General features: G+C 40.4%; 1 protein-coding gene across 1 annotated transcript in view; it reads left to right on the plus strand.

Annotated features, from left to right (window-relative positions):
• Positions 1–24047, plus strand: part of GUCY2C (guanylate cyclase 2C) — a 43007-nt gene continuing 18960 nt past the window's right edge. Inside the window, exons 1-15 of the mRNA XM_071549892.1 lie at positions 1–211; positions 1124–1236; positions 2395–2462; positions 4839–5054; positions 7175–7296; positions 8154–8250; positions 10997–11126; positions 12327–12462; positions 14096–14181; positions 14616–14727; positions 18279–18360; positions 20596–20701; positions 21203–21265; positions 21837–21908; positions 22836–22940. Of these exons, the coding sequence (XP_071405993.1) occupies positions 1–211; positions 1124–1236; positions 2395–2462; positions 4839–5054; positions 7175–7296; positions 8154–8250; positions 10997–11126; positions 12327–12462; positions 14096–14181; positions 14616–14727; positions 18279–18360; positions 20596–20701; positions 21203–21265; positions 21837–21908; positions 22836–22940 (1719 nt within the window). The remainder of the gene's footprint in view (positions 212–1123; positions 1237–2394; positions 2463–4838; positions 5055–7174; positions 7297–8153; positions 8251–10996; positions 11127–12326; positions 12463–14095; positions 14182–14615; positions 14728–18278; positions 18361–20595; positions 20702–21202; positions 21266–21836; positions 21909–22835; positions 22941–24047) is intronic.

A 24047-nucleotide genomic window follows, 5' to 3' on the forward strand; every position in this document is an offset into this window, starting at 1 on the left:
ATGAAGCAACAGATACTGGTTCTGGCCATTTGGCCTTTGGTTTCCTCGCTCCAGCTGCTGCAGCAAGTTGGCTCAAATCGCTGTAGCAACAATAGTTATGTGATCAATGTGATGCTCATGAATTACTCGGACTTCCCATCAAGTACTGATAGTTTGAAATTAGCTGTGAAACAAGCCTTGAAAAGGGTACAAAATGAATTCCAGACAACAGGTAAGGCAACGGGTGTTGGTTACCCCTCTCTTGTGGTTTGTTGTCACACTTCATGTCTCAGTTTTATACTCATCTGACCTTCAGCAAGCTGCTCCTCGGACAGGCTCCTTGCCTGTCTGTTCATCTTATATAGGTCTTACAGAAATAATGGCCTCTCTCTGTAAATATAGAAGTGCTCTACAGATGGGCAGAACCATGTATGTTTTCATGGTGTTTGGGCAGACTCTTCCTGCATGCTTTTCTGGAGATGTGCTGCTGGATTTGGGAATATGGGAATTGCTAAACTGGATCAGACAAGATCAGTAATGCATCTAGTGCAGTAGTTGGGATGTCCTTGCTTCCTCTCCTGACTGGGTTAGTCTCTACTTTCTGAAAATAATTTTCCTCTTGGTCCCATCTGTTGATCACACCTCAGGTGTGAGGAATCTGCAGTCCTTATGGTTTCCCTTATTTAGGATCATGATGGTTTTATTTATTTTGGTGTCTTACCTCTCTTTTCAACATCACCAATCTACTGTCACCCTCTAGAATATTGTGGGAAAAACAGTTTCCAAAGAAATAATATCTATTCTCTTTCTGCCCTCTAGTCCAATTTTACTGGAAAGTGAACTCAGTTACTTCTTACTGAACCTTAAAAAATGTCTCTAGTAATGACCAACACTAAAAGTACTTTGTACTGAAGGTATTAACACTCATCAGAAGTCAGCAGTCCACACTGGAGCAAATTTTTTGTGTGATGGACTCATACCCATAGTAGTGTGGGTTAGGTTGTAGGTGGATTTTGTAGAAGCTTTTTGCTGGGAGATCTCCTAAAGTAAGACTGTTCTGACTGTGCCAAAAGATGAGGGGTAATAGTGTTTTAGTTGTTATCTGCACCTCATGACACTGTTTACTTTTATGTTTGCATTTCAGGAGAAAATGTTACAGTCAATGCCACCTTCCACACCTTTACCTCATCACTCTATGTCTCACAAGGCTGTCGTACGAGCACCTGTGAAGGTGTGGAGCTCATCAAGACAATTTATGTGAGTAGCAGATTTCTTTCATTCTGCCTGTGTGTGCACTGTGTGTGTCTCTGTCTTTCCTTATTAAATTTTTATCCTGTTGCTCAGTTTCAAACTAATCTGACAGGGAAGTGAAGTTTTCAAAGAGAAGGTGTTTCTGTATGTTTTGTGAAGAGAAGCAGGCAAATACTGGAGAGAGATTCTATGAATGCTTCCCAGAGACTGTCAGCCTTCAGCTTCAGGCTCCTTTTCCTATGCTTCAGTTGTCCTCTTTTTTATATCTGCACAGCTCTTTGTGTAGACACATAGCCAAAGCAATCCATTAAAAGTCCATTAAAAAAAAGAAGGTCCCTTTCCAACTGGATCAGAGCCTGATCTGGTTCACCATCAGTTTACACAGCACACAAAAGAAAGAGCTGTTGTGAAGATGGGAACATGTGGGCAGAGAAATCATTAGCTGGCACTGTTACCAATGAAATGGATATGAAACTATGGCCAAAGGGCAAAGATGAAGGGCTTGCTTCTCACTAGAAATCACAGAAGTCACGTGAGAGAAACCGTGTGAATGCCTTAATAGGAGCAAAAGCTTCAGTTAGAATTGGTGCATTGCAAGAAGGCCTGTTTCAGTGGATATCCTCACCTTTGAATGAAACTTAGTCAATCCAATGTGAATTCTCAAGTCTAGTGATCTATAAGCACATGCTATAGTCTTTGCCAAGAAACTGTCCCTCATGACACACAAAGATACTGGTCAGGCTTCATTTGGTGGTCATGAAAGGGGTTTTTATGATACTAGCTTCATATGCATGTAACTAATAATTTCCAGTACCTTGGAATTCCAGCCACCCTGTCTTCTGCAAATGCAAACACTGCTGGGGTGCATAATTTCAAATGTGCAATTGTAGAAACATTTTAATCCTCTCGTGCTGTCTGTGTCTTAATGAAGGTCACACTCACAGGAACTATTTTGCCCTCTGCCTTTTTTTGTCGTTCTGTGATTTCTTCCTTCTCCACTCTAGGTTTGTTCTTTTAAACCTCCTGTAGCTTCTTTCCTACTCTTTCTTTGCCTTTTCTAGGTAAATTCTGTGACTCAATTCTAGAATTTTCTTCACTCTCCCATCCTCCTCTCTCTGCCAGTTCTCTGCACTGCCCCCTAAAGACCTTTCTGATCCCTTGCAGGCTTCTGGCACTCTGGGCTGTGCTGTCATAGGACCTGCATGCACTTATGCCACCTACCAAATGGTCTCGTAAGTACCACCTTTAAAGATACCAAATGCTGAACAAAGTTGTTTTGTAAACAACAAACCTGGAGAGACATTTGAGTTTAGAAGACATCAGACATCTTGAGGTTTACAGTCAGGGCAGTAAGACTGTTATGCATAGCCACTATGTTTGGTAGGGTAAAGAAAATCCCCCTCTAGAACCCACTGATGAAATCCCAGCGCTAGCAGGGAAAATTCTAATTCCTGACAGTAATGGATGGATGGATGGATGGATGGATGGATGGATGGATGGATGGATGGACGGACGGACGGACTGAGGGCTCAAAAGGCCCTAACTCTTTAGCAACTGCAGCAGGTCAGGGATGTGAGCATGAGGCACGGAGACTTTGCAGTACTGCAGCAACAGGGCTCCTTCTGGGTGGGTGTTCAGTCACTGAGGGGGAGCCTGAGTTACATCTGCCAAGAGAAGATCCAAAAAACCCAATTATTTTTAGTAAAAAATGTTTAGACAGGGAGCAGACAGTGTCATCTGAACTCTTCTGCCTGAGGAAGCATTCTTGAAGAATGAAACTCTCTACTGTTGTCTTAGACATGAACATGCATAATTCTATATAATATTATATTATATTATATTATATTATATTATATTATATTATATTATACATTAATATATTCATTCTCAGATGCTAGCAAAAGTGTAAGCTGGATCTGCAGACTTTTAGCGTAAATCATTTTAAAATCTCCAATCAGTTAGGACGTACAAATTCATATGGTTACCCAGGTGAATCACTTCCCTTTCTAAACTCTGGTAACTTTTTGGTTTCATTGACAGAAACTGGGGGAATTGAGACACCTTAGCTCAAGCTTTGTCTGCTTTTAGCTCTATACTTTTGAGTGGCATGGCCAGAAGTGAATACAATGTTACTGGTGAAGGTGTGCGATTGATTTATAGAAGAATCAAAAGAATAATTCATACATGTATAGCACCATGGTAAAATATTATGCAGGATACACTATTTCATTCCCTGGGCCTCCCAACTTAATGTTTGCTTTTCTATCTGGTGGATATGGAGATGCCCGGAATGATGCCAAAGTCTTTTCCTTGGACTCTGACACAGTGAGACCAGTAAAAAGTGTGGATAGCGGAAGTTCATGAAAAGCAATGAAGAACACTAACTGTGGTGCAATAGCCTTGAAAATCAGAACAAGTGCCTTGCTTTTATAGAATCATAGAACGGTTTGGAAGAGCTCTTAAAGGTCATCTAGTTCCAACTCCCTGCCCTGGGCAAGGACACATGCCACCAGACCAGGTCCTATCCAGCCTGTTCTTGAACACTTCCAGGGATGGGGCATCCACAGCTTCTCTGAGCAACTTATTCCAGTGCCTCACCACCCTCATAGTAAAGATCTTTTCCTGACATCTAATCTAAACCTGTCCTCTTTCAGTTAAAAGCACTTTACAACAATTTCAGTGTAGGAAATATGCTGTGGGTATTGTGCTGCTAGATGATTGCTGTAGGTCCCTTTGAACTGAAATAGTTCATTCTGTTTGATTCTGTTCTATTTCAAGTCTGTCAGAAAAATGCCCATTTAATTAGTGAAATACTCTCCTGGCATTACTTCTTACATCATCTCTCTCCGTTTCTGCTGCAACAAGTATAAACCCTGTAAGTTGATGTGTGATTTACCTGGAAGGTCAAGTTTTATCACAATAATGCCAACAACTCTTATGGCCATGATTTTTGCAGGCAAAATTCAGTGTCATTAAAAAAACAACATACAAGAACCGAAATATTTTTAGTCTAGTCTGATAGGATTGCAGCATCCAGGAAAATACTTTTATTTTTAAAAGCATATTGTTTTCTTTGTATAAAAATATCTTTGTCTAACAAATTCCTTGTCAGCAGAGGGCTACTGTAGTTTTTTCTCCCTGACTGCTGCTGTTGTACAGCTCCTGAAATATTCCATAGTGAAACTGAAGGATTTTTCCTTTGAGTTGTAGGAGTGAAGCTTTTTTGATGGCAAAAAGGTGTGACCCTGCAGCACTGTCCCACTAATGACATTAAATCCATGGCAGCCAGGGAGCAGAAACAGATGGGTCCTTGAGCCTTTGGACTCCTGTCACAACCCTTGGGGCTGAAATGGTGCATGGTACTCAGAAGGGCATGGGCAACTGGGGGCAGTGAGACAAACTCCTGGACCGGCTCAACAGGGCTTTTTGGTGCCAATACAGACTTGAAGTCTGCTTGTATTGTTGAGAAGCCTTCTGTCTTAGGTTTAAATTGCTGTTAAATTAATGCAGGGCACAAGAAGAGAGGGACTGGAGGATGAAAATAGGGTAGTAGCTGCCTTGGTGCAACAGCAATCTGTTCAGACTTGTCCTCTTATCTCTCCCTTCAGACTTGAAACAGTACTGAGCCTGCCTCTGATCTCTGTAGGGAGTTTTGGACTGTCCTGTGACTACAAAGTGAACCTAACACGCCTTCTGACTCCAGCCAGAAAAGTGAATGAATTTTTCTTTTATTTTTGGAAAGATTCTCAGCTGCCATTCAAAACCACTACCTGGGAATCTGTCTACATTTACAAGAGGACTGAAACCTCAGAAGCATGCTTCTGGTAAGATCTGGATCCACCTCTGACCCAAGTGTTGATAAACGCTGTCTCCACCCTCAGACATGGTTCTTACAAGCTGTTCTTTGAGTCTTACACTTTGGGAGGTGCCTTACAACTGCCAAGGAATGAGCGAAGGAAAAGATGAATGATACTCTTTAGCTGTAGTGCATACCTGAATATTCCTTTCAGCCTATTTTAAATATTTGCAAGCCTTGGCTTTTCCTGTGGACAACATAGCCTACATGTTGTCTCTGATGGAAATACCTTTTTATTGCCTCTTTGATATAAATAGTGTGTCATGAGAGGCTCATACCAGGGTCTTACCAAGCTCCAACAGTGTTTCTCCACATGAATGGCCTCAGTCTGTGGGCCCTATTGTTCAAACTGTATCTTTCCTCAAACAAAATGACTCCAGTGATTGCAGAGTTTGGGCTATGCTCTTACTAGTTTGGAACAAAGGAGACAGTTTTCACTTTGTGACCTGAAACATCAGCCTGTGATTGATTGTAATCTAATTTCTCCTATTAATTTTATAAATGTAGCTCAAAGGCAGCAAAAAGTTCATGGAAATAACTGTAATATATATTTCAAATTGATAACCTTAGGAGATTGCAGAATTTGAAGCAAAATTTATGACTGTATTGGCTTCAGAGTGATATAAGCATATATTTATGGAACATTTTGAATATAATACTTAATTCCTTTTTTTCTGAATTCAGGGACCTAAAACTGATCTCCAGTTCACTCTCTTTTATGTATTTAGGGACTTTTATTGTTTCCTTCTTTCTTAGTATAGACAGCAATTTGATCACATGATGTAATTGCTATGATTACCTCTTTGATGTTTTGAACTATCATAGCACTTTGTTTATCTCTTACTACAGTCCCTATTCCTCCATGTTTGCAGCTATAATTGCCAATGCACTATACACATTAACTAAATCACTTTAACCCTGCAGGTGTCATACTTTCTAGGGAAGTAATTGCATATAAGTTATTTCTGACCTCTCCAAGTGTTTCTTACCTTGCCTTTTTTAATACTTCTGTTCAGGACCTTCTTTATGACTTCAGAATTGTTCGCACTTATTGTTGAATTAACAAAAAAAAATAATTTTGTGTCTCTCCCCATTTTTCATCCTAATTTATGCATCTAATTCTGCTTTAATGAAAACTGTAAACTTGAAGGTTTTTGAACTGTGTAATTTTAAAATATCCCATTTTGTCTAAAGCACAAATTGTACTACTTGGGCTAATTGTTTTTCCTATATACATATAAAAATAAGTGAATACCCATGGTGATAACAAAATCAGATTATGTTTCAACTGTGCATATGTTCCTGTAAATTAATAGTTAATGGTTCTGTTACTGAAAAAAAAAAGGAAGCAAAAGATATTTGGTAGTTCTTAGGACTGGGATCTCAGTGCTGGTAAATCAAAAGTTAGGCAGTGTGAAAACTCAGAGAGTTCTTTTGGTTTTCCCTCTGCAGAAACTTTATTTCAAAAAGAATTTTTCTTCTCAGACACAACATGCTGAAGCAAGAATAGGATTTAGGAGCTGACTGTTTTTGCTTAATCTTTTAGCAAGCTTTTACTCACTTAGTTGCTTTTTTTGCTGTGCTCATTTTCCCCTTCAAGTTTTAACTGACTCTGTATAGGCTTTTTTTGTTGCTACTTTCCTTCCTTTCTTCTCTCACAGTCAGGGTACATGTATGCTTTTTATCTTGGTTCTTTCTGCAGCTCCTGTTTACTCAGTTGAAGCTTCACTTGTGTCTTCTAAGATTACCACTTCCTGCCTCTGCCTCCCTGTTAGTCTGATTTACTGTAATTTTCCCATATCCCTGTTTTTTTTCCCTTAATTGTTAATGTCTTGTTGCATCGTTGTATTTTCCAAATCCATCCTTTGCACCACCAGGCTCAAATACCTCTGGTTGACGTTTCGAGCACTTCTGTGTCTTTCATGCCATGTATTGATTTTCTCACTTGTATTGCTGCAGAAAGGGCTTCATTACCAGCTTCTAAACACTCCTGTGTGCTGTGAATCAGCCTGCCTTCCACTGTGGATGATTTAGGAGAATGTGAGGACTTAGCAATTTTCTGACAATATCTGTGCTCCCTTATGTCAGGTACATGAATGCTTTAGATGCTGGAATCACAAAGTTCTCCGAAAAACTGAAGTTCAAAGATATTTTAAGGACTCCAGAGCAGCTGAAAAAAATTGTGAAAAATCCAAACCGGAAGAGCAATGGTAAGGAGGGGCTGAGGGTGCACCGTCCCTGCAAGTAAGTTGCTTTTCCCAGGAAATCAAACTTACCCCTTAGTTAGGTTTTAGGGATAGCCTGTCACCAGAAATGGTGGAAACAGATATTTTAAATGGATGTAAACATAAAATGGCACAACATTCCTAGATTCCTTTCTCTATCCCCATAAAATACGTGGGAATACCCTGGTTCCAGAAAGCTTCTGAATTATCCCATCTAGGCACAAGCTCCTTTTTCTGAAAGATTCAGAAATCCAGGAATCACAACTTGTCCTAAGAAGAGCTTTAAATACTACAAGAATATAGATACTACAAGCTCTCTATCACTCATGTATTTGCAGCCTTGATACATATATGGGCCTCGTTTTGCCATCAAGGGGCACTTCTGGAAATGACTCATCTAAACTAGAAAAGTGGTTGACTAAATACCTCATCTTCTCCTAAGACTAAGCACCTGGCATCAGCAGGCCCAGTGAGAGTGAGAGTAAGCAAGCTAATGAAACCATTACTTGAATGCCATTTAACCTAGAAACGTTCAGCTTCAATAGGCCATATGGCATCAGGACTCCTAATGCGTATTTGAGTGAGATAAAGGTAGTGCTCTGGTGCAGTCAGATGGGAAATTATGCGGCTATTGAGGCACCTTTCACCACTTACCCTCAAATATCCTACTCTTAATGCAGAGAGGCTGTAGCTCTGTGCCTGGGTCCCAACACAGCACAGATAAATGCACCTTAGCCCAGAATTGCTCTACTACCTGCTACTCAAACATAGGGGAGCAGGCAAATGTCATCTTCTTGTCTGCATCTCTCACCAATCTGTCTCCATTTTTTCCCAATCTGTAGCGATCATCATGTGTGGGTCTCCAGAGGATGTCAGGACAGACCTAGGGACGGGAAAAGTGGATAATGACATTGTTATCATCCTGATAGATCTCTTCAAGTAAAGTATCACCTTTGCTTTTCCTCTTTTCTCTGCAGTTTGCTGATGGATACAGATAATGGAAATAGTCTGGGTTTGTTTTGTTGAAGAAATGCTCTTTTACAAAATGTTTTCTATTGTCGTCTTTCTTCATGTCTCACCATTTATCTGAGGTGCTTAGTGTTTAATTTGTGGCACATCCTCTACAACATCCCCTTTATTTCTCATAATATTTTTCTAAGGCAATGACAGAGCAGGCAGGGTTAACTCCTCAGTGCAGGAAGCCATGAGAGAAGTACTGAGTCCAAAGTCAGAATGGTGGTGAGCTGTTCATATGAGATATTGTACATTTTTTATACACTCTGCCCAACCAGCCAACTATGTACATGTGACTTAGAAGTATATTTTTCTAGGCTCCATTTATTCCATTTTAAAATTATTTAAATGACTGATACAACTGTTTTTCCGCTCTACAAATCTTGTACTTTATTTCTGTCTCTTGAACATCTTTATGACCACATAAATCTAACTTTTAAGAGAAGTTTCTTAGTATACAACTTAAGTTTTGATTTGTTTAATTTCCTCTTTATATTGCTAATTACAAAAATCTTTGTAGATGAAGACTAACATAAACTGGCCTTATCAGTGGTAGCCTCAAAATCTTGGGCTGTATATGAGGACTGAGAGCTGATCCTTGGCCCGAAGCCTAAATCAACAGAGCACAGCTCACATCGGCATGGCTATGTACAGATGCCTAAACTGTTTTTTTTTGAGTATGGCTGCAGTTGCCATAGCAAGTCACAGTCTGGGAGAAAGTTAATTGGCCTAGACCAAAACATGCCCAGGACTGTGCTGGCAGCATAATGGATGGATGATCACACAGCAAATGTATGTGCCCATGTCTTGGTTTTACTTATTTCACTGTTGGTGTAGCAAAAAGAATCCATGAATTTCCAGGGCCTGTGGGACTTCCTTGTGTCTAAAGCTGACCTTGACAAGTCAAGTCTGAGGAACTTTGAATTAATGACTTCAGACATTTAACCTTTGGGTCCAAACTGGATCCTGTGGTTCAGGTTCTAATAGGTTCTTCTCTGTCCTGTACACTTTCAGATTCACCATATATGTTTTTCAGAAGTGCCTGAGCTTTAGGCATTCCACCATTTTATGTAGGCAGTAGGAATCCCCAGTTGCTTTCTTGAGGCAACTGACCACAATTCCTGTTTCTTTGCAAATGCACAGTGGGGACTAAATATGTGAGTGCTTTAACTTACTGGTGTTGCATGTGTAATGGTTGCATTAGGTGAGAGTGATTAGGGGCTTCTCTGCTGTGATGTGCATCCTTCTGGCACATCCAGTACCTCAGCACGGTTGCATTAGGTGAGAGTGATTAGGGGCTTTTCTGCTGTGATGTGCATCCTTCTGGCACATCCAGTACCTCAGCCTGTTTTATGTGCTGCTGCCCTCAAATTTGCTATGTGCCCCTGATTTTGCTGCGTGCCTCAAGTCACATTATTTTTCTTAAAACAAGCAAACTACAGACACATGTAAGATGGGCACTGAAGCTATAGTAGGCAAAGGCCCATGCTTTTCCAGGAGTGCAGTCCCTCACACAAAGTGATAGATTGAAATTTTCTTTAGTTTTGAACCATCTGACAGCCAGGACACAAAACAGTCTTTAAGCCTCCCTCAGGAAAGGTGGAATACTGTAGGATTATCCAGTCTGGTAGAATCTAATGAAGTATCCTTTCCAACTGGCCAGTTCAGTCTGAGCCTGGATGAAAAACAGTTTGAAATTCTTCAGGGTAAAAAGAGTAATATAAAAGTCAGAAGGTTCAGTAAAAGGCAGGGATGGGGCTCTGGTGTCAGAATCCCATCAGATGACCATGGAGCAGAGCCTGTGGTGCCCAAAACGTCTTAGTACTGTACTGACTGAAAAAAATAAAAGTATGATCAAACATGAATAACGAGAGAAGGATTATGCAATTATTTTCTTTTTATTGATCCAGCTATAGCAATGACAGTTGCTGCCACTTGACACTAATATCTGTTGCTACATTCCTCTTTAATATGTGCATCCAGTGGTGGCCTGTTTGTGAAGCACTTCCAGATGGCCTATCAGGGTGATGAAACCAAAGAGACCTGAAAGCTACAATATCGTCTGCTTGTTCCAGCATAGTTTTCAAGTTCACACAGTTTGCTCTGATTTTCCTATCTCACTGAATTAAACAAATAAATCAATAAGCTGCCCTCTGCACCTCTCTGATTGTTTCATGCCCTCGTGTTAAATGGTTTTAGGCCAAATGCTGCTGTGCTCAGTTCTAGTAGGAATTATTAAAATTAAAGTAACATGCAAAAGAGTGCTGAAAAGGTCAGAAACAGGCACAGTAACATGAAGAAACTATGATTGCAGTATTGTGGATTCCAAGAAGAGACTGAGTTTTAGTAAATATAAACTCTGCTTGAAAAAAACAAGAGATAAGCAGGATAGAAACCAAACAGTTACAATAATAACAATAATTTGCTGCAACCTTTGAGTGTCAGATTGCCAGATCTCTTTGATATTACCTATTAATATATCTAATCACAAAAGCTGGCATCAAGGAACCAACAATATAAAGAGTTGTGTGCATGATGAAATTTTACTTTTAGAACTACTGTTTTAACCTGTTAAATAACAGTACCATTGGGAAGAGGCGAGTGATTCTGTTGTGGATACCACAGACGCTTTTGTTGAGAGTTTGCGGTGTTCTTGTGCTTTGCTTTGCAGTAACACGTACTTCAGGAAGAACAGCTCAGCTAATTACATGCAGAATGTACTTGTCCTGACTCTGCCACCAGCTAATTACAGCTACAATACTGTAATTAAAGACTACATAGAGACTGAGGACAACATCCTGGTAACTATTTTATATCTGATTATTGCATTCAGTTCATTCATGTTCCTGCACTAGGAAATGAAAACTAAAAATGCAGCTGTTATCATTCCCTGTCATGCTTTTATGCTGGTATTTTCTTGTATTATTGCGGTATGACATTTTGTCCTGAGGTAACGATGTAAAAATATAGTATTGTAAGGCAAACATGCAGGCTGTCATGTTCCTGCTTTGTGAAGTTCAACTCAAGCTTTTCATTTGGTCTGCAAGTGCCGTATTTATGGACTGTGAGGGAGACTTACAGGTACATGGCTTTCTGACTCCACTTCTGAGTGACTGACAATCTTACAGGCATCACTCAAGAAAGTTCTGTATGTGTAATGGAGATATGAGGCATGGAAAGTCCAGAACTAATAATGGTTGACTGATTTAGTTGTGCAGATACGTCTAAGAAGTGACAACCATTGCAGTTTCTGTCCAGAGGCTTTTCAGATAAACTTCATAAACAGGAAACTTATTTTTTTTTCCCTGTAGGAAATATATATTTTTTATTTCCATAAAAGCAATAACTATGGAAATGCTGTATCTGCTTAGTGAAACTGATACTCCTGCCATCTGCCTAGGAACCAGCCCCTTCATGTAGAGCTCCTCCCAGGATTTGTGGTGTTGAGCTCCAGCTTTTCAGGAGGCACCCTGAAGCTTCTGGCTGGATTTACAAGGCTTCTAGATCCCCCAGCCTGGACTCAATATTTTTTGGGTGCCAGCTCTATGGCAGGCTGCTGGAAATTCTGACATAGCTCCTTGCCCCTTAGCTGTGGCCATCTGGAAGCCCAGACTTGCTGGCACCACACTGAATTATCTGCACAGAAAATCTAATCCAAAGCCAGGATCTTTGGGAGACACTGAGCAGATCAGACCCATCAAGAACCTACAGTGTAGAATTTCTTGAATTCTTTGCACCAGAATCAGCATGCCAGACCTTTATGTTGGCCTCTTACAAGTTTTCACCACCCCCCTGTCTTCATACACCAAACATATATTTTGTTTTCCTTTATTTTTTCATGTGAGAACACTGGTGTGGCATTGGCCATGCACTCACTCAGTGTTCAGCAGATTCTGGTCTTCCATGCTGGAGTTTCTGCCAGATGCAGACAATCAAAGTTGTTGTAGCTTTAAGGCAGAATCATGAACTCTCAAACTGTTTTTATTTTTCTTTTCTTCTAGATGGAAGATGACTTTCTTGCTGGCTATTTTAATGCAGTCTTGCTGTTTGGACATATTCTCAAGAAATTTGTCGTCTCCCAGAGCCCAGTGTCACCTCTCAGTTTCATCAATGAATTCAGAAATACCACTTTTGAAGGTAAAACAGTGCTGTGCAGAGTTTACTAAATTGATGAGGGGAAAGAAACTTGGAGTTGAGCACTCTTAGAATAAGTCACTTCTACACTAAATAAGACCAAGCCCTCTAATGAATTTTTTTAATGTATATGTAATTTTTAAAAGGATGTTATCTTCAGTACTTGATGTTCAAAGTTACTCTGAAGTCAACGAGCTAAGCTTTAATGAAGTAGTTTCAACCTTTTCCAGTTTACAAAGCCATGTAGGTCTGGGTGCCTGCATCTGAGTGTAGGCCAGCTGACAACGGGTTGGCTCTTCTTAGTCAGCTTTCTCTCACAGGTTCCTCTCACAGGTTGTCTAGCAACAGTGGGCTTTTATTTTGTAGGCCATGCACTTAAAATCACAGAATTCAAGCATTAGGAAAAAGCAGAGGCAAGACTTAGACAAAGAAGTGACATCATTACCCTTCTGGGAGTACAGTTGCAGCTGTTGTTTCACATTAGAGATCTGCACCAAAATGATGACTCAAAGTTTTCTGTTTATGTCTCAAGTATGTTCAACAAACACATGTGTAGAAGTTTCCCAGATTTTTTGAAGAGGGCCTAACAGGTTTTGGTCTTATCTTGGCTTTAACCATGGTATCCCCATACCTAGCAAGATACAGTTTACTAATTCCTCCTGAAGACAGCATCCATTTTTGAATATCAGTAGACTCATCTCTTCAGTTTAATTCTAAATTTGAAAGTTAAGTTGCACAAACTTTTTTCCTTATCTGAAATACTGCACTGCAATGCTCATCATTACTTATAGGTTTAGTTTAAAAAAAAATCCTAAAAGTGAGAGGTGTTGAATGACCTTTATTCTTTCTTGTGATGGACACTCATACAGTAGGGATTCCATCCAATAATTATTTTGATATTAAGAAGGTGCACCATGGAAAACTAAGCATCGGTTTTTGAAGTGAAAAGCGAGAAGGCAGTTCCTGAGCTAAAATAATGATGACACTGAACTTTAGGAAAAATAAAACAAGTTATCATCAAGAGCAGCAAAAGAGCAATCTGAAGCTGATAAAAAAGACCCTCCTGTAAAAAAGAAGGGGGATAATGAAGGTGGAACTTTAGGGAGTAGTGGTTATTAGCTTAACTTGTGCTCTCATTGAGACAACCAACTTCATGGGAGCAAAATCAAACTGTGCGGAGGGACTTGGGAAACTGGTTAAAATATTATTAGAGCCAAACATGCAGTTTCCAAAAGACCAAAGGGAATGAGAGGATCCTTGTATTTCCTTACTAGCTGATAGATTCAAACTACAGGTGGAAATAGATGATTTCCCTTCTCACTTCTGAAATGGTTCCTTCAAGGGAAGTTAGTCTGACATTCTTGTTATGCTGAAGAAACCTGACAAACATATTTTCCTATAGCTAGAGGGAGACTTTCCTCTTCAGTGCAGTCAGTTCAACCCATTTTTATAGAGAAAATATAGTGTGATATTAACGGAGAAGTAGCACCATACTGAGCTGATACATATTCTAGCATGTACATGAAGAAGAAAAATACCTGGAGTATCAGAAATGCTTTTTTTTTTATCCCATCCTTCTTGCCCCATTTGTGTTTCTGAAAACACAAGCTCTCTGACTAATTCCTTGTGTCTGCAGGTGTACTGGGTCCTGTGACTCTAGATGAATTTGGAGACATTGATACCAATCTGACCCTGCTGTACACTTCAAAGTCTGCAAAGCATGTACGTATGGCCAGGGAGCAACTGTCTGACCTTAACTATGAAAAGAGAAACAAAGTGTCCTGTACTATTGCATAAGAATGATGAAAATAACTATAGCAGGAGTGGTGGAGTGCCAAGGCATGCTGTATGTGCCAGAAGGGGTCATGTGAGGTGTGCTGGAGACTGACAGGATTGATGTCATCTGGTGATTCAGTAAGTGAAGTGCAGCTGGTATCTTGTGGGATCAGTAAATTTATTTTCAGAGAGAGGGGAGGAGAATGAGGAAGAACATGGCAGCTGAACGTATGGCTATGCTGAGAGATGCACCATTGTAGCAGAAAGAGAAAGAATAACTTTGAGTTTGGGCAGTACATTTATTAGGAGTAGTCTGAAGCAAGGGACAAAAGAGGGAGAGCACAGCTGCTGACTGCATTTCTTCCCTCCTACATCCATAGTTCAAACCTCTTCTGTACTTCAACACTCAAAACAACAAGACATACAAGGCGACTAACAGTCCGGATTTCATATGGAAGAACCACAAGCTGCCCAGTGATACTCCAGGGACTGGTGAGACATTCATTAAACCTACCTCTTCCCTGAAGACAAGTCACACAGTCTTAAGATCCACCTGCTGTCCAATCCAGCATGTTACCTTCACACTGCCCCCAACCAGTGATGCCAGGAGCTGGGTGAAGAACAGCACCCTTGCTTCTCCTGCCCCATCCCCCAGTGTTCTCTGAATCCAGCCCAGTTCTTAACCTTCCTTTCTGTTCAGGCACTGCTAGTAAGTCTCTTGTAGACTCCATACTGGATCAGTGATTGTGGGGAATACCATGGGGTGTTTCAGAAGAGGTCACTCCCCAAACAAATAACCTTCACTAGAAGATGGAGGTGGTGTGAGTTGCTTGAAAGTCTCTTCAGGAAAGGCAGAAGAGTTAAGGTCACAATGCATTATCTGACCCTGCATTTCTGTATTGCTGATGGAGGATGGTGGCTTCTGCTTGCCCCTTTATCCTTTCTGTAGGGAGCTGGGGAGAGGACACAGTGCTGTGCAGATTCAGGGTGCATATCTGGAGGAGTCTCTGAGAAGAGTTGACTCTTCATGGAAAGACAGTGGGAAACTGGGTTATGGCTCTATCTGCATGAAAAGTGTAAATCTGAAATTCCAGAAATCACCATCTCCTTTTCTTCTGAGTTTTTGGTGACTCTTGGATAGAATGGATGAAGCCCCTTGTTATTTAGCATCGCAGGGTACAGCCTCGTCAGTCTCATTAAATTATTTCCCCCTTTAAGACTTGCTGCCACATAGTGATTGGCAATGGAAGGGCATGTGCTTCAGGTATGATGTGCAGAATAAAAATTATTGCAGTGGCAGTGGCTGCAAGAGTTAGTGTACAGTGTGTTACTGTTCATCTGAGTCATTCCCATAAGTGAGAATCCAAAGATGCTGCAGTTAAAGGTCTCTGCCAAAGGCCTCCCAATATTTTGCTGTACTGCTTACCTCCATAACTGGAGAAACAAACACCCTCTGCTAATTGTAAGCATCCATTCATAGTAAGATTGTAAATGGATTCAAACATTTTTATTCCTCAGTAAAGTAAATCAGATGGCCTCAAATTAGGTCTTACCACTTCTAAGAGAAGCAGGAGTAGTGTTTGATTGCCAGGGACACATGGGAGCTGCCAGGAGAAGGCAGGAGCTCTGATAAGGCTCTGTCCAGTTAGACAATTCTAGGAAGAGCACAGGGAGCATGGGAACTTTCAGTTTTAATCTCTGGTCAAATCTCTGGTGTCCCTTGGTATGACCATGAGTCCTGCCTGTGCAGGGACAGCAGCTCTGCACACATCAGCCACGGAGTCTCCCCAGGGCATGGGCTTTCTGGCTCCAGTCCCATTCCCATCCATCCCTTGGGGCCCACACAACATGCTGTCTTGTCAGTGGATCTGCATATCTTTCAAATACTCCCTTCAGTATGTTCTTGTTTGAAGCTGCTCCACAAAGGCAAAAGAAAAATGGGAACTGCAGAAAGCCAGTGTCCACAAATCAGTAGATTAACATCCAGTGCTTAATGAAGGCCTAACACTGTGGCCAAGCCATACTAAACTAAAGCAAAACTTTCTCCCACAGGTACTTGTTTATTTTGTTTTCACATTTTTTTAAAAAATAAACCTTTCTTCAGTGTGATTCTAAATAAATATATTCCCCCAAAAGAAGATGGCCAAAGTTTAAGTAATCACCATGCCTTGCCAAAGCCAGTCAAAACTTTCCAACCAGAAATGTGTCTTTTCCTCCAGGAAGGTCAACAGAGTAACCAGAGCCCTGATCCTTCCTAAACTGTAACTAAGAACAGCTGAACCAGTTTTGCTGCCTACCTTCCTTCTGGCATCCCGTGAAAAATAAAGGGGCTTCATCCATGTTTTCCCATTATTCAGAGAGTTCTAGCCCTCACTCTAAATCTGGATAAGATTAGTCTTCAATACACAAGTGTTTATGGTTCCAGAGGACCAGTTAATTTGTCATGCACTCTCTATCTGCATGTTGTAATAATAAGAGCCAGGAGGTGGTAGCAGAGCCTCAGGAAAAGGAAATTACGGTCCCTTAGCGCTTTCATGGGAAACTGCAACCTGCTCCTTGTTGAGCTGCAAGCCACGTTTCACAAACCTTAAGTCTTAGAGAGAATTCCTACAAAATGGCTTTGCACATTCTCCTGTATCTGTCGATTAATAGTACTGACAATGCCCTTCCTGGTGGAGGGAAAGAGTGGTACTGATGGTTTTCAACAGAGAGGATCAGACTAATGCTGGGACAAACACACAGAAAACTGGGTCCAAAATCCAGAGAAGTTAATAAACTGAATTCTATGTCAGATGCAGACAAACTGGTATGTTGAAAATCCTTCCTCAGTTGCTGCCTGGTTCTGAAGGCAGCTAGTGTACATAATTTTGTTATTTATTTATTAATTTTATGCATGCTTTTATTTCTGTTCCTGGGCACAGACAGAGGTGTGTTAGCCTCAGTAAGGCTGAGTAACTCAGCTCTTTTATTGTCCATAACCAATATGGCAATCTGCAAAACTGAATTCTGCTCTGCCTTCTTTGCTCAGTGGAGTAGGTACACCAGCTGCAGCTCTTCACTAATAGCCTGTTACTCTTCAAAGGAAGCTGGTGGCTGCCACCTTTCCTTCCCAGTACCCCTGAGCTCCAAGAACAGATAAAAGGCTTCAGCTCACACTTCTACATTAAGACAATCAAAACTACAGCCTTAAATAGTCAGTTCCCAGCCTTGTTCACCCTGCCTGCTTGCTCAGGATTAGAACTCTCATGTGCTCTGTGGATTTTGGGTCTAAGTGATTGTGGTAATTTTGGCTTTAGTTTCAGATTCCTGGGTGACATGATTTTCAAATTGTTTGGAGCTGGCAGCTTCCAAGGACATTTGAATAACTTTGTGCTGCCACCAGATTAATTTGCCTCTATACCATATTAATTTCCTACTGAAGACTTCAGTGCTCAGTAGCACTGTCATCCCAACACAGGGTCTACAGAAGGGTTCAGAAATGAGTCCACAGTCTCCAAAGCTCTGTCTACAACTACAAAATGACTTTAAACAACTGGATCAATAAGGGGAGAACCCAGATGTGAAACGTTGAAAAGTCTGTGTATGTTAAAAGCTGTACCATGCTCTCCTTCCTTACCTCATCTTGGATAACAAGTTCCTGTGAGAAATGCCTTTCAAATCCATAAGTGGCTGTACTCTGTATCAGCTGAAATTCTGTGTGGAAGCTTCAGGTATATCCCATCTTGAAGCAAATTGTATCAGTAAAGGCTCTGAGTGATGAAGGTATGGGTAGATGTGGAAAATTCACCACCAGGAGTTCATTGGTTGGGTACCCAGGAGGACTGGAAAGGAGAAGACAAACACTATAAAGCCTGAATCAGAAAGTCATCACTAAACAACACTGATAAAAGGATCAAACCTCTCAATTTGAACGTGACCAAAAATTATCCTTGGCCAGCTATTGTGACTTGTGCATTTGTGAGTGAGAGTAATTTCTTAAACACAACATTGTTGTTTATCATCCTCTGTCAACTTTTTTATTTTTCATTTTTTCTTTTCTGCAGGCCCCCACGTCTTGACTATTGCTGTCTTTACACTCACGGGAATTGTGGTTCTGGTTCTGATCATCTCTTTGTTGATTCTAAGGTACCAACCCCTTTGGCTTTCTGTTTGTTTGTCCTTGAACAGTTTTCCTCCTAGGGCAATACCTTTGATCTCTCCTCGAGGAGCCATTCATTAGCTTACCTTAACCTTACATACCTGTGTAGTTGCCCTCAGTGTGACCTCTTTAGTATATGCCAAGTAGTGCTTGCATCTGTAGTGTTGTTATGACAGGTTAAAATAATCGACAGAAGGCACAGCAAGGCTCAGTGTTCTTGCATCTGCTAAAAAGCTCTGATTCTGATACATACAGAGAAACATGTATCTAGACCAATCTTCAGACTTTTTCCACTTTACTGCCCATCTTTAGCTTTCTTGGTGTTCAATTTGTTTCTTTATCCTATTGGTGACATAAAAGTTTGATCTAGAATGAGGTATTATTTTTGAGTCACTGTGGGAGTCAAAACCCATGAGGTTTTGATGTTTTCATTGCCTGGATCCATTCCTTTGGCTCAGTCCAACTCTTTGCATAACAATTTTTCTAAGAGCTTGGAATTTCATTAATATAATGCAGTCCAGATTTATCATGATGGAAAAAACAGAAATGGAAATCAATGATGTCTCCTTTTGATGGAAAAAAATCCCACCCATTTCCAGAGTATATGGTCTTAATCTTCAAAAAATTGTCCTGCCTGTGCATCCATTTTCAGTCTATATCTTTGTTATATGACAGAGAACTTCAGAAAAAGAAAGAAAATGGGGTGTTAAAGAAACTTGATTAGAAACAGGTGCTACCCAGGCTCTCTTAGACCAATCTGCCTTGCTAACTAAAGCAAGGGAAAAATTAACGATGAAGATATACAACTCTTACACATCCAATTTCACTCAAGAAATGGAGAAGCTAATCATTGCCACATCTAAGCACTAACATATAAACAGACATGTAAAGTTTGAAGTGGCTATGAAAATTAGCAAACATTTGTCTGGAGACAGTATGGACTTGTAAAAGATACTGTACTTTTCCATATTTGCAGATGCACAAAATCTAAAGATTCTGTTTAGATTATTAGATTATCAATGTATACATATAATTGTAATATTCCCAAGCATTGAACATGGAAGAGATGTTTGAGAATTTTTTAGAGTAAATCTTGCCCTCTTGGTGTCAAAACAATACTAAACTTCTCAATTATAATTTCTACTGGGGATTATCCCCTAAGAAAAAAGGGAGAAGAGAAACTCAGCTATGAAAATCAGCAAAATACCTCATTATTCCTTCTTTATCTCCTAGGTTTCTAGGACACTTGAACTATCCCACAACCACCTGTGTAGTTCTGACTGCAAAGTACAAAGACAAAAGTCCTGAAAAATATATAACTAAATATTAGGCCTAATTTTAATTCAGTTTTAAATGTTCTTAATCACCAGCTGATACCAGTTTGAATTGCAGTGCATCCTGGTGACACACACACCTTACAAAATAGAACTGAGAAAAACAGTTCTTACTGCAATTATTTGTCTTCTCTTTCTTATGCAAATATATGTTAAAAATATATTGGGAAAGGGAATATTTATGTTATTACTCAATAGTATGTGCTCTCCCATCTGGAGCATTTGCCGGCAGTCATCGGTGCATTAGGATTTCCCTGCAGCCTCTCCAACCACTAGTTGTCTTGCAGTTATCCTCTGCTTCTCTACAAGAAAGTGCCTGCTCTGAATGTCTGCAGGGCAAACAGCAGTTTCTTTCTCCCTGTTCCAAGGGCTGTTCCCTCATTTTTACAAAATGTGCAGAGTACAAGGGACACCTACAAAAAGGCATCTCATCTCAACACCGTTTTTACCTCCTCTCCTGGGATTGTGTTCACACAAGTTCTTATTACCCACTGTTGATGCCTTTGGCTTGCATTTGTTTGTGGGACTCTCTTCTGAACATATTCAACAACACAGAGGAGAAAGCTTTCAATTGTTCTGACCCTCCCTGAGACTGTCAATTGCCTAGCAGCTGTTCTGCTACATCTGCTCTGGTCTTCTGCTACAGAATTGAATGAGCATTTAGGCTTTCTGCAAGCCAGGGGAATTAAGAGTACCCTCAAACTGGAAAGCTCTAGGAGAGCCAAAGGGCTTGTGCCCCTGGCTTGTCAGCATGACACACCATACCTGTGTCATCCTGGCACACCATACCTGTGTCATCCTGACACTAGAAGCTTTCCTGTCCTAATCTCCTGTTATGGGGTTTGGTTCATTGGGAGAACAGTCTGAAAAACTTCACTGGTTTTTCAGGAAGTACAGGAGAGATAATGAGCGCCGGTGGAAGAAATGGTCCCATATACCACCTGAGGAAATCTTGCCTCTGGAAACCAGTGAGACAAGTCATGTTAGTTTGAAGGTAAGAGAAGCATGGTGCCCAAAGCTGGGTCTTGGATTCTGCCATCTGAAGATGATCAATACCAGGGTGTTTAGAAGCTCTGACTACAATACAGACTCTGCTCTGGTAGAATCTGTTAATTTTGGGGGGTTTTTAACCCTCATTTGCTATATTGAAGAAAAAGATTATTCCCCATCTATTGCTCTCTGATAGAATATACCTGTTCCTGTCAGTAAAGCTCATTTTATGATGGGGGAATGGGCTGGGCATTGATTTCCAGTCTCTCTCTGTTACAAATGATTTCCCTGTGCTTTGTTATTCCTCTGTAATATCCAAGAGCATGAAAGCAGCAGGCCTGGGAGTGGCATGGATGTCCAAAATTTCTGTGACATGTGTGGCCCTCTCTTCAGAGAGAGGCTCATGCTTCTCTGTGTGGCACACACAGACATTACTAATCTCTCTGGATCTGTCAAGTGGGGAGTAGGTGATAATTGCAAGTTAATTATTCTTCTTTGTTCTCAGATCGATGAAGATAAGAGACGTGACACAGCCCAGAGACTGCGCCAGGGCAAATATGACAAGAAGGTAACCTGACTGCAGTGTCCACACTCACTTTCTTGCCCTTAGGAGGGCTCTTGCTGGGAGGAGATCGTTCCACCTCCCCTGACCTTGCAAAATGCCTTGATCTTATGGAAGGAATAAGCCATTTGTTCCCTGTCAGGTGGGTTTGTATTTTGCTTACTGACAGGAGGCAAAATATTAGACTCCATGAATCCCTAGCCCAGTCCAGGAGCACAGAAGCAGAAACACAGGGACCAGAAATCTGATACATTTTGGTACTGAGGGGATTAATAGATAAATGGAGGACAGGCCATTTATATGCACGATTCTTACGCATTCAGTAGAGCTGTCTGCCTGATTGAGGTATATTCATGTTGAGTTGAAATCTGCATAATTGACAGCTCTAAATAGTAAATCCTTTGAAGAAAATATAGCTCTGGTACTTATTAGCTGATTAACTGAAGCATCAATAGTGAAGGAGTAGGCAGGTGTTTCTGAAGTATTTCTTTGTATGGACATTTCTTGGAAAAGAAGGATGAATTGCTGTTGTACTAAACCTATGATTTTTTTTTCCCACTGGTTATTTTTCTTCCAGGTAGTGATCCTAAAGGATCTCAAGAACAGTGATGGTAATTTCTCAGAGAAACAAAAAATGGAACTGAACAAGGTAACTGTCACACTAGCAACTGGACACAGCAGGGTGGGATGAAGCCCATGAGGGAAATCATTGCTTTCCACTGTCAGCTCCAACAGCTTGTGCATGTTTGTGAGGGGGATGGGTAATGAGTTCCTCAAAGGATATTGTTTGATGAACTTCCTCCTTGCATATGTGATCTCATTGCCAGTTCAGAGCCTGAATTGTATGCCAGTGAAGCTGAAGTAATTCATGTTCTGTCATATGGCCTTACTAAATACATTTTTATATCTGATGCTAAATGGCAATGCACTCTTCTAGCTCATACGCTAATTCATCAGTAGTGGAATGTTGTAGTTAAATCCTATTATTGAATGCCAAGTGCAGTTCTTTAAATATAAGTAGCACTCTGCTGACTTGTGCATGCAGACTCTTCCAACATGGGAGATGAATTTGGCTGCAGTATTGCAATTTTTTTTTTAATGGTTTTCCTTTTACACAACAGAGCTATACTGTTAATTCAATAAGCTCTAAAAATACCTGAAAGCAAACTACAGTTGTCTATTTAAATGGACAAAGTCCATAATATAATGCACCATAATTAAGTTTTTATTATTTTCTCATTTACTGATTGATTCATAACATTCCTTCTCTCATAATGGTTATTCTGGTCAGCTGGGAGGTTTGAGTAGAGAGACAATAATGGATAATATAGTGGGCTCTGGAATTAATTTGCAGTATCCAACAGTAGCCACTTTTATCTCCCTGATTCAGAAGGCTCTAGAATAACAAACGTCTTCAAGTACTTCACTCAGTGCCTTAGTACACACTGGTTTAAGAGAAACTCACACATCTTATCAGAGCCTGAGATAAAAAGCCATGTCATGCAAGTATCCATGACCTGTGTTTCTGTACTAACAGTGATTGCTTTTAAAAACAGATTAAATGTTTCTGCTCTAGCTCCTACAGGTTGATTATTACAACCTGACCAAGTTCTATGGCACTGTGAAGATAGACACCATGATCTTTGGAGTGATTGAGTACTGCGAAAGAGGTTCTCTGCGGGTAAAGAATTTTGAAGGTCTCATTCAACCCCCAAATTATCAAATTTCAAAGTAAGAAATAAGATCCCCACCTCTATGTCTCTGGCCCTCATGTAGCAGATATGGACTGAGCAAGTGTTGGCAGGTTTCTGACTCTTAAGTTTTCTATCCTTTGCTTGGTTCTCTCCAGCCTTCCCCAGGTGCTGCTGTGTCAATTTGATGGTTCTCAGCAGTGAGAAGATGCAGTGAGATTGAGGCAAGGAAAAACATGGGCAGAGCTCTGCCCACACCACAGCAACAGCTAATATTTGTATTGTGTCCCCAATATAGAATTTAACTTCTTCATTTTCCAAATTTTAGCTGTCATCTCTGCTAATGCCCCCAGAATGTGCAAGAATAGAGAAAAGAATATATTCCATATTAATAAGGGACAGCTATGGCAAATTCTGTGTTGTAAGGGACAACAATGATTAATTTTTGTTTATAAAAAGAAATGGTAAATTGATGTCTGGCAAAAGTTATGTAAGGACTTATGGTTTATTATTACCAATATTATTTCACTGCTAATCATGAAGTAATGGTGGCATCAGCTCTTCTGCAGGCACATATTGTCTCTGCTGCTGTGTTCATACAAAGACTCCCATCAGCAGCAGTGGTGTCTGGAACAAACTCACAGCAAGGCAGCAAAATAACACCTCCCTCTCTAAGTTCTTTTCTTGTAAACTGGCATACTCAGGGAAGTTTACTTTTAGCAATGGATGTCATAGTGAAAATGACTGGCAGGTTAAGATAAAGGCAGAGTCTTCTTACAAGGCTATGAGCAAATTGGTAGGAAATGGACTATGAACACAAAATACAAAAAATCTTTTCCTTTCCTCTTGCACACCTTGACCTTTTGTGTCACAGTTATTTTGTGTTATTAAAGACTTAGGTTTAAGAACAGTTTCATAATTTGTCTTTAATTGCACAAAAGCCTCTTTTCTGGTGTCCCCACTTTTCCAGCTCTATGTAAACTTAAATTATATTTCATATTCCCTATTTTTTGAGTCAGCATCTGTTCTGTAAAAAATGCAGTTGCTGGTTGAAAGGCTCATATCTCATCTTCTGCTTTTTCCCTGAAAAACTTTCC

This window comes from Pithys albifrons, chromosome 3, assembly GCF_047495875.1.
Source record: "Pithys albifrons albifrons isolate INPA30051 chromosome 3, PitAlb_v1, whole genome shotgun sequence".
Taxonomy (NCBI): domain Eukaryota; kingdom Metazoa; phylum Chordata; class Aves; order Passeriformes; family Thamnophilidae; genus Pithys; species Pithys albifrons.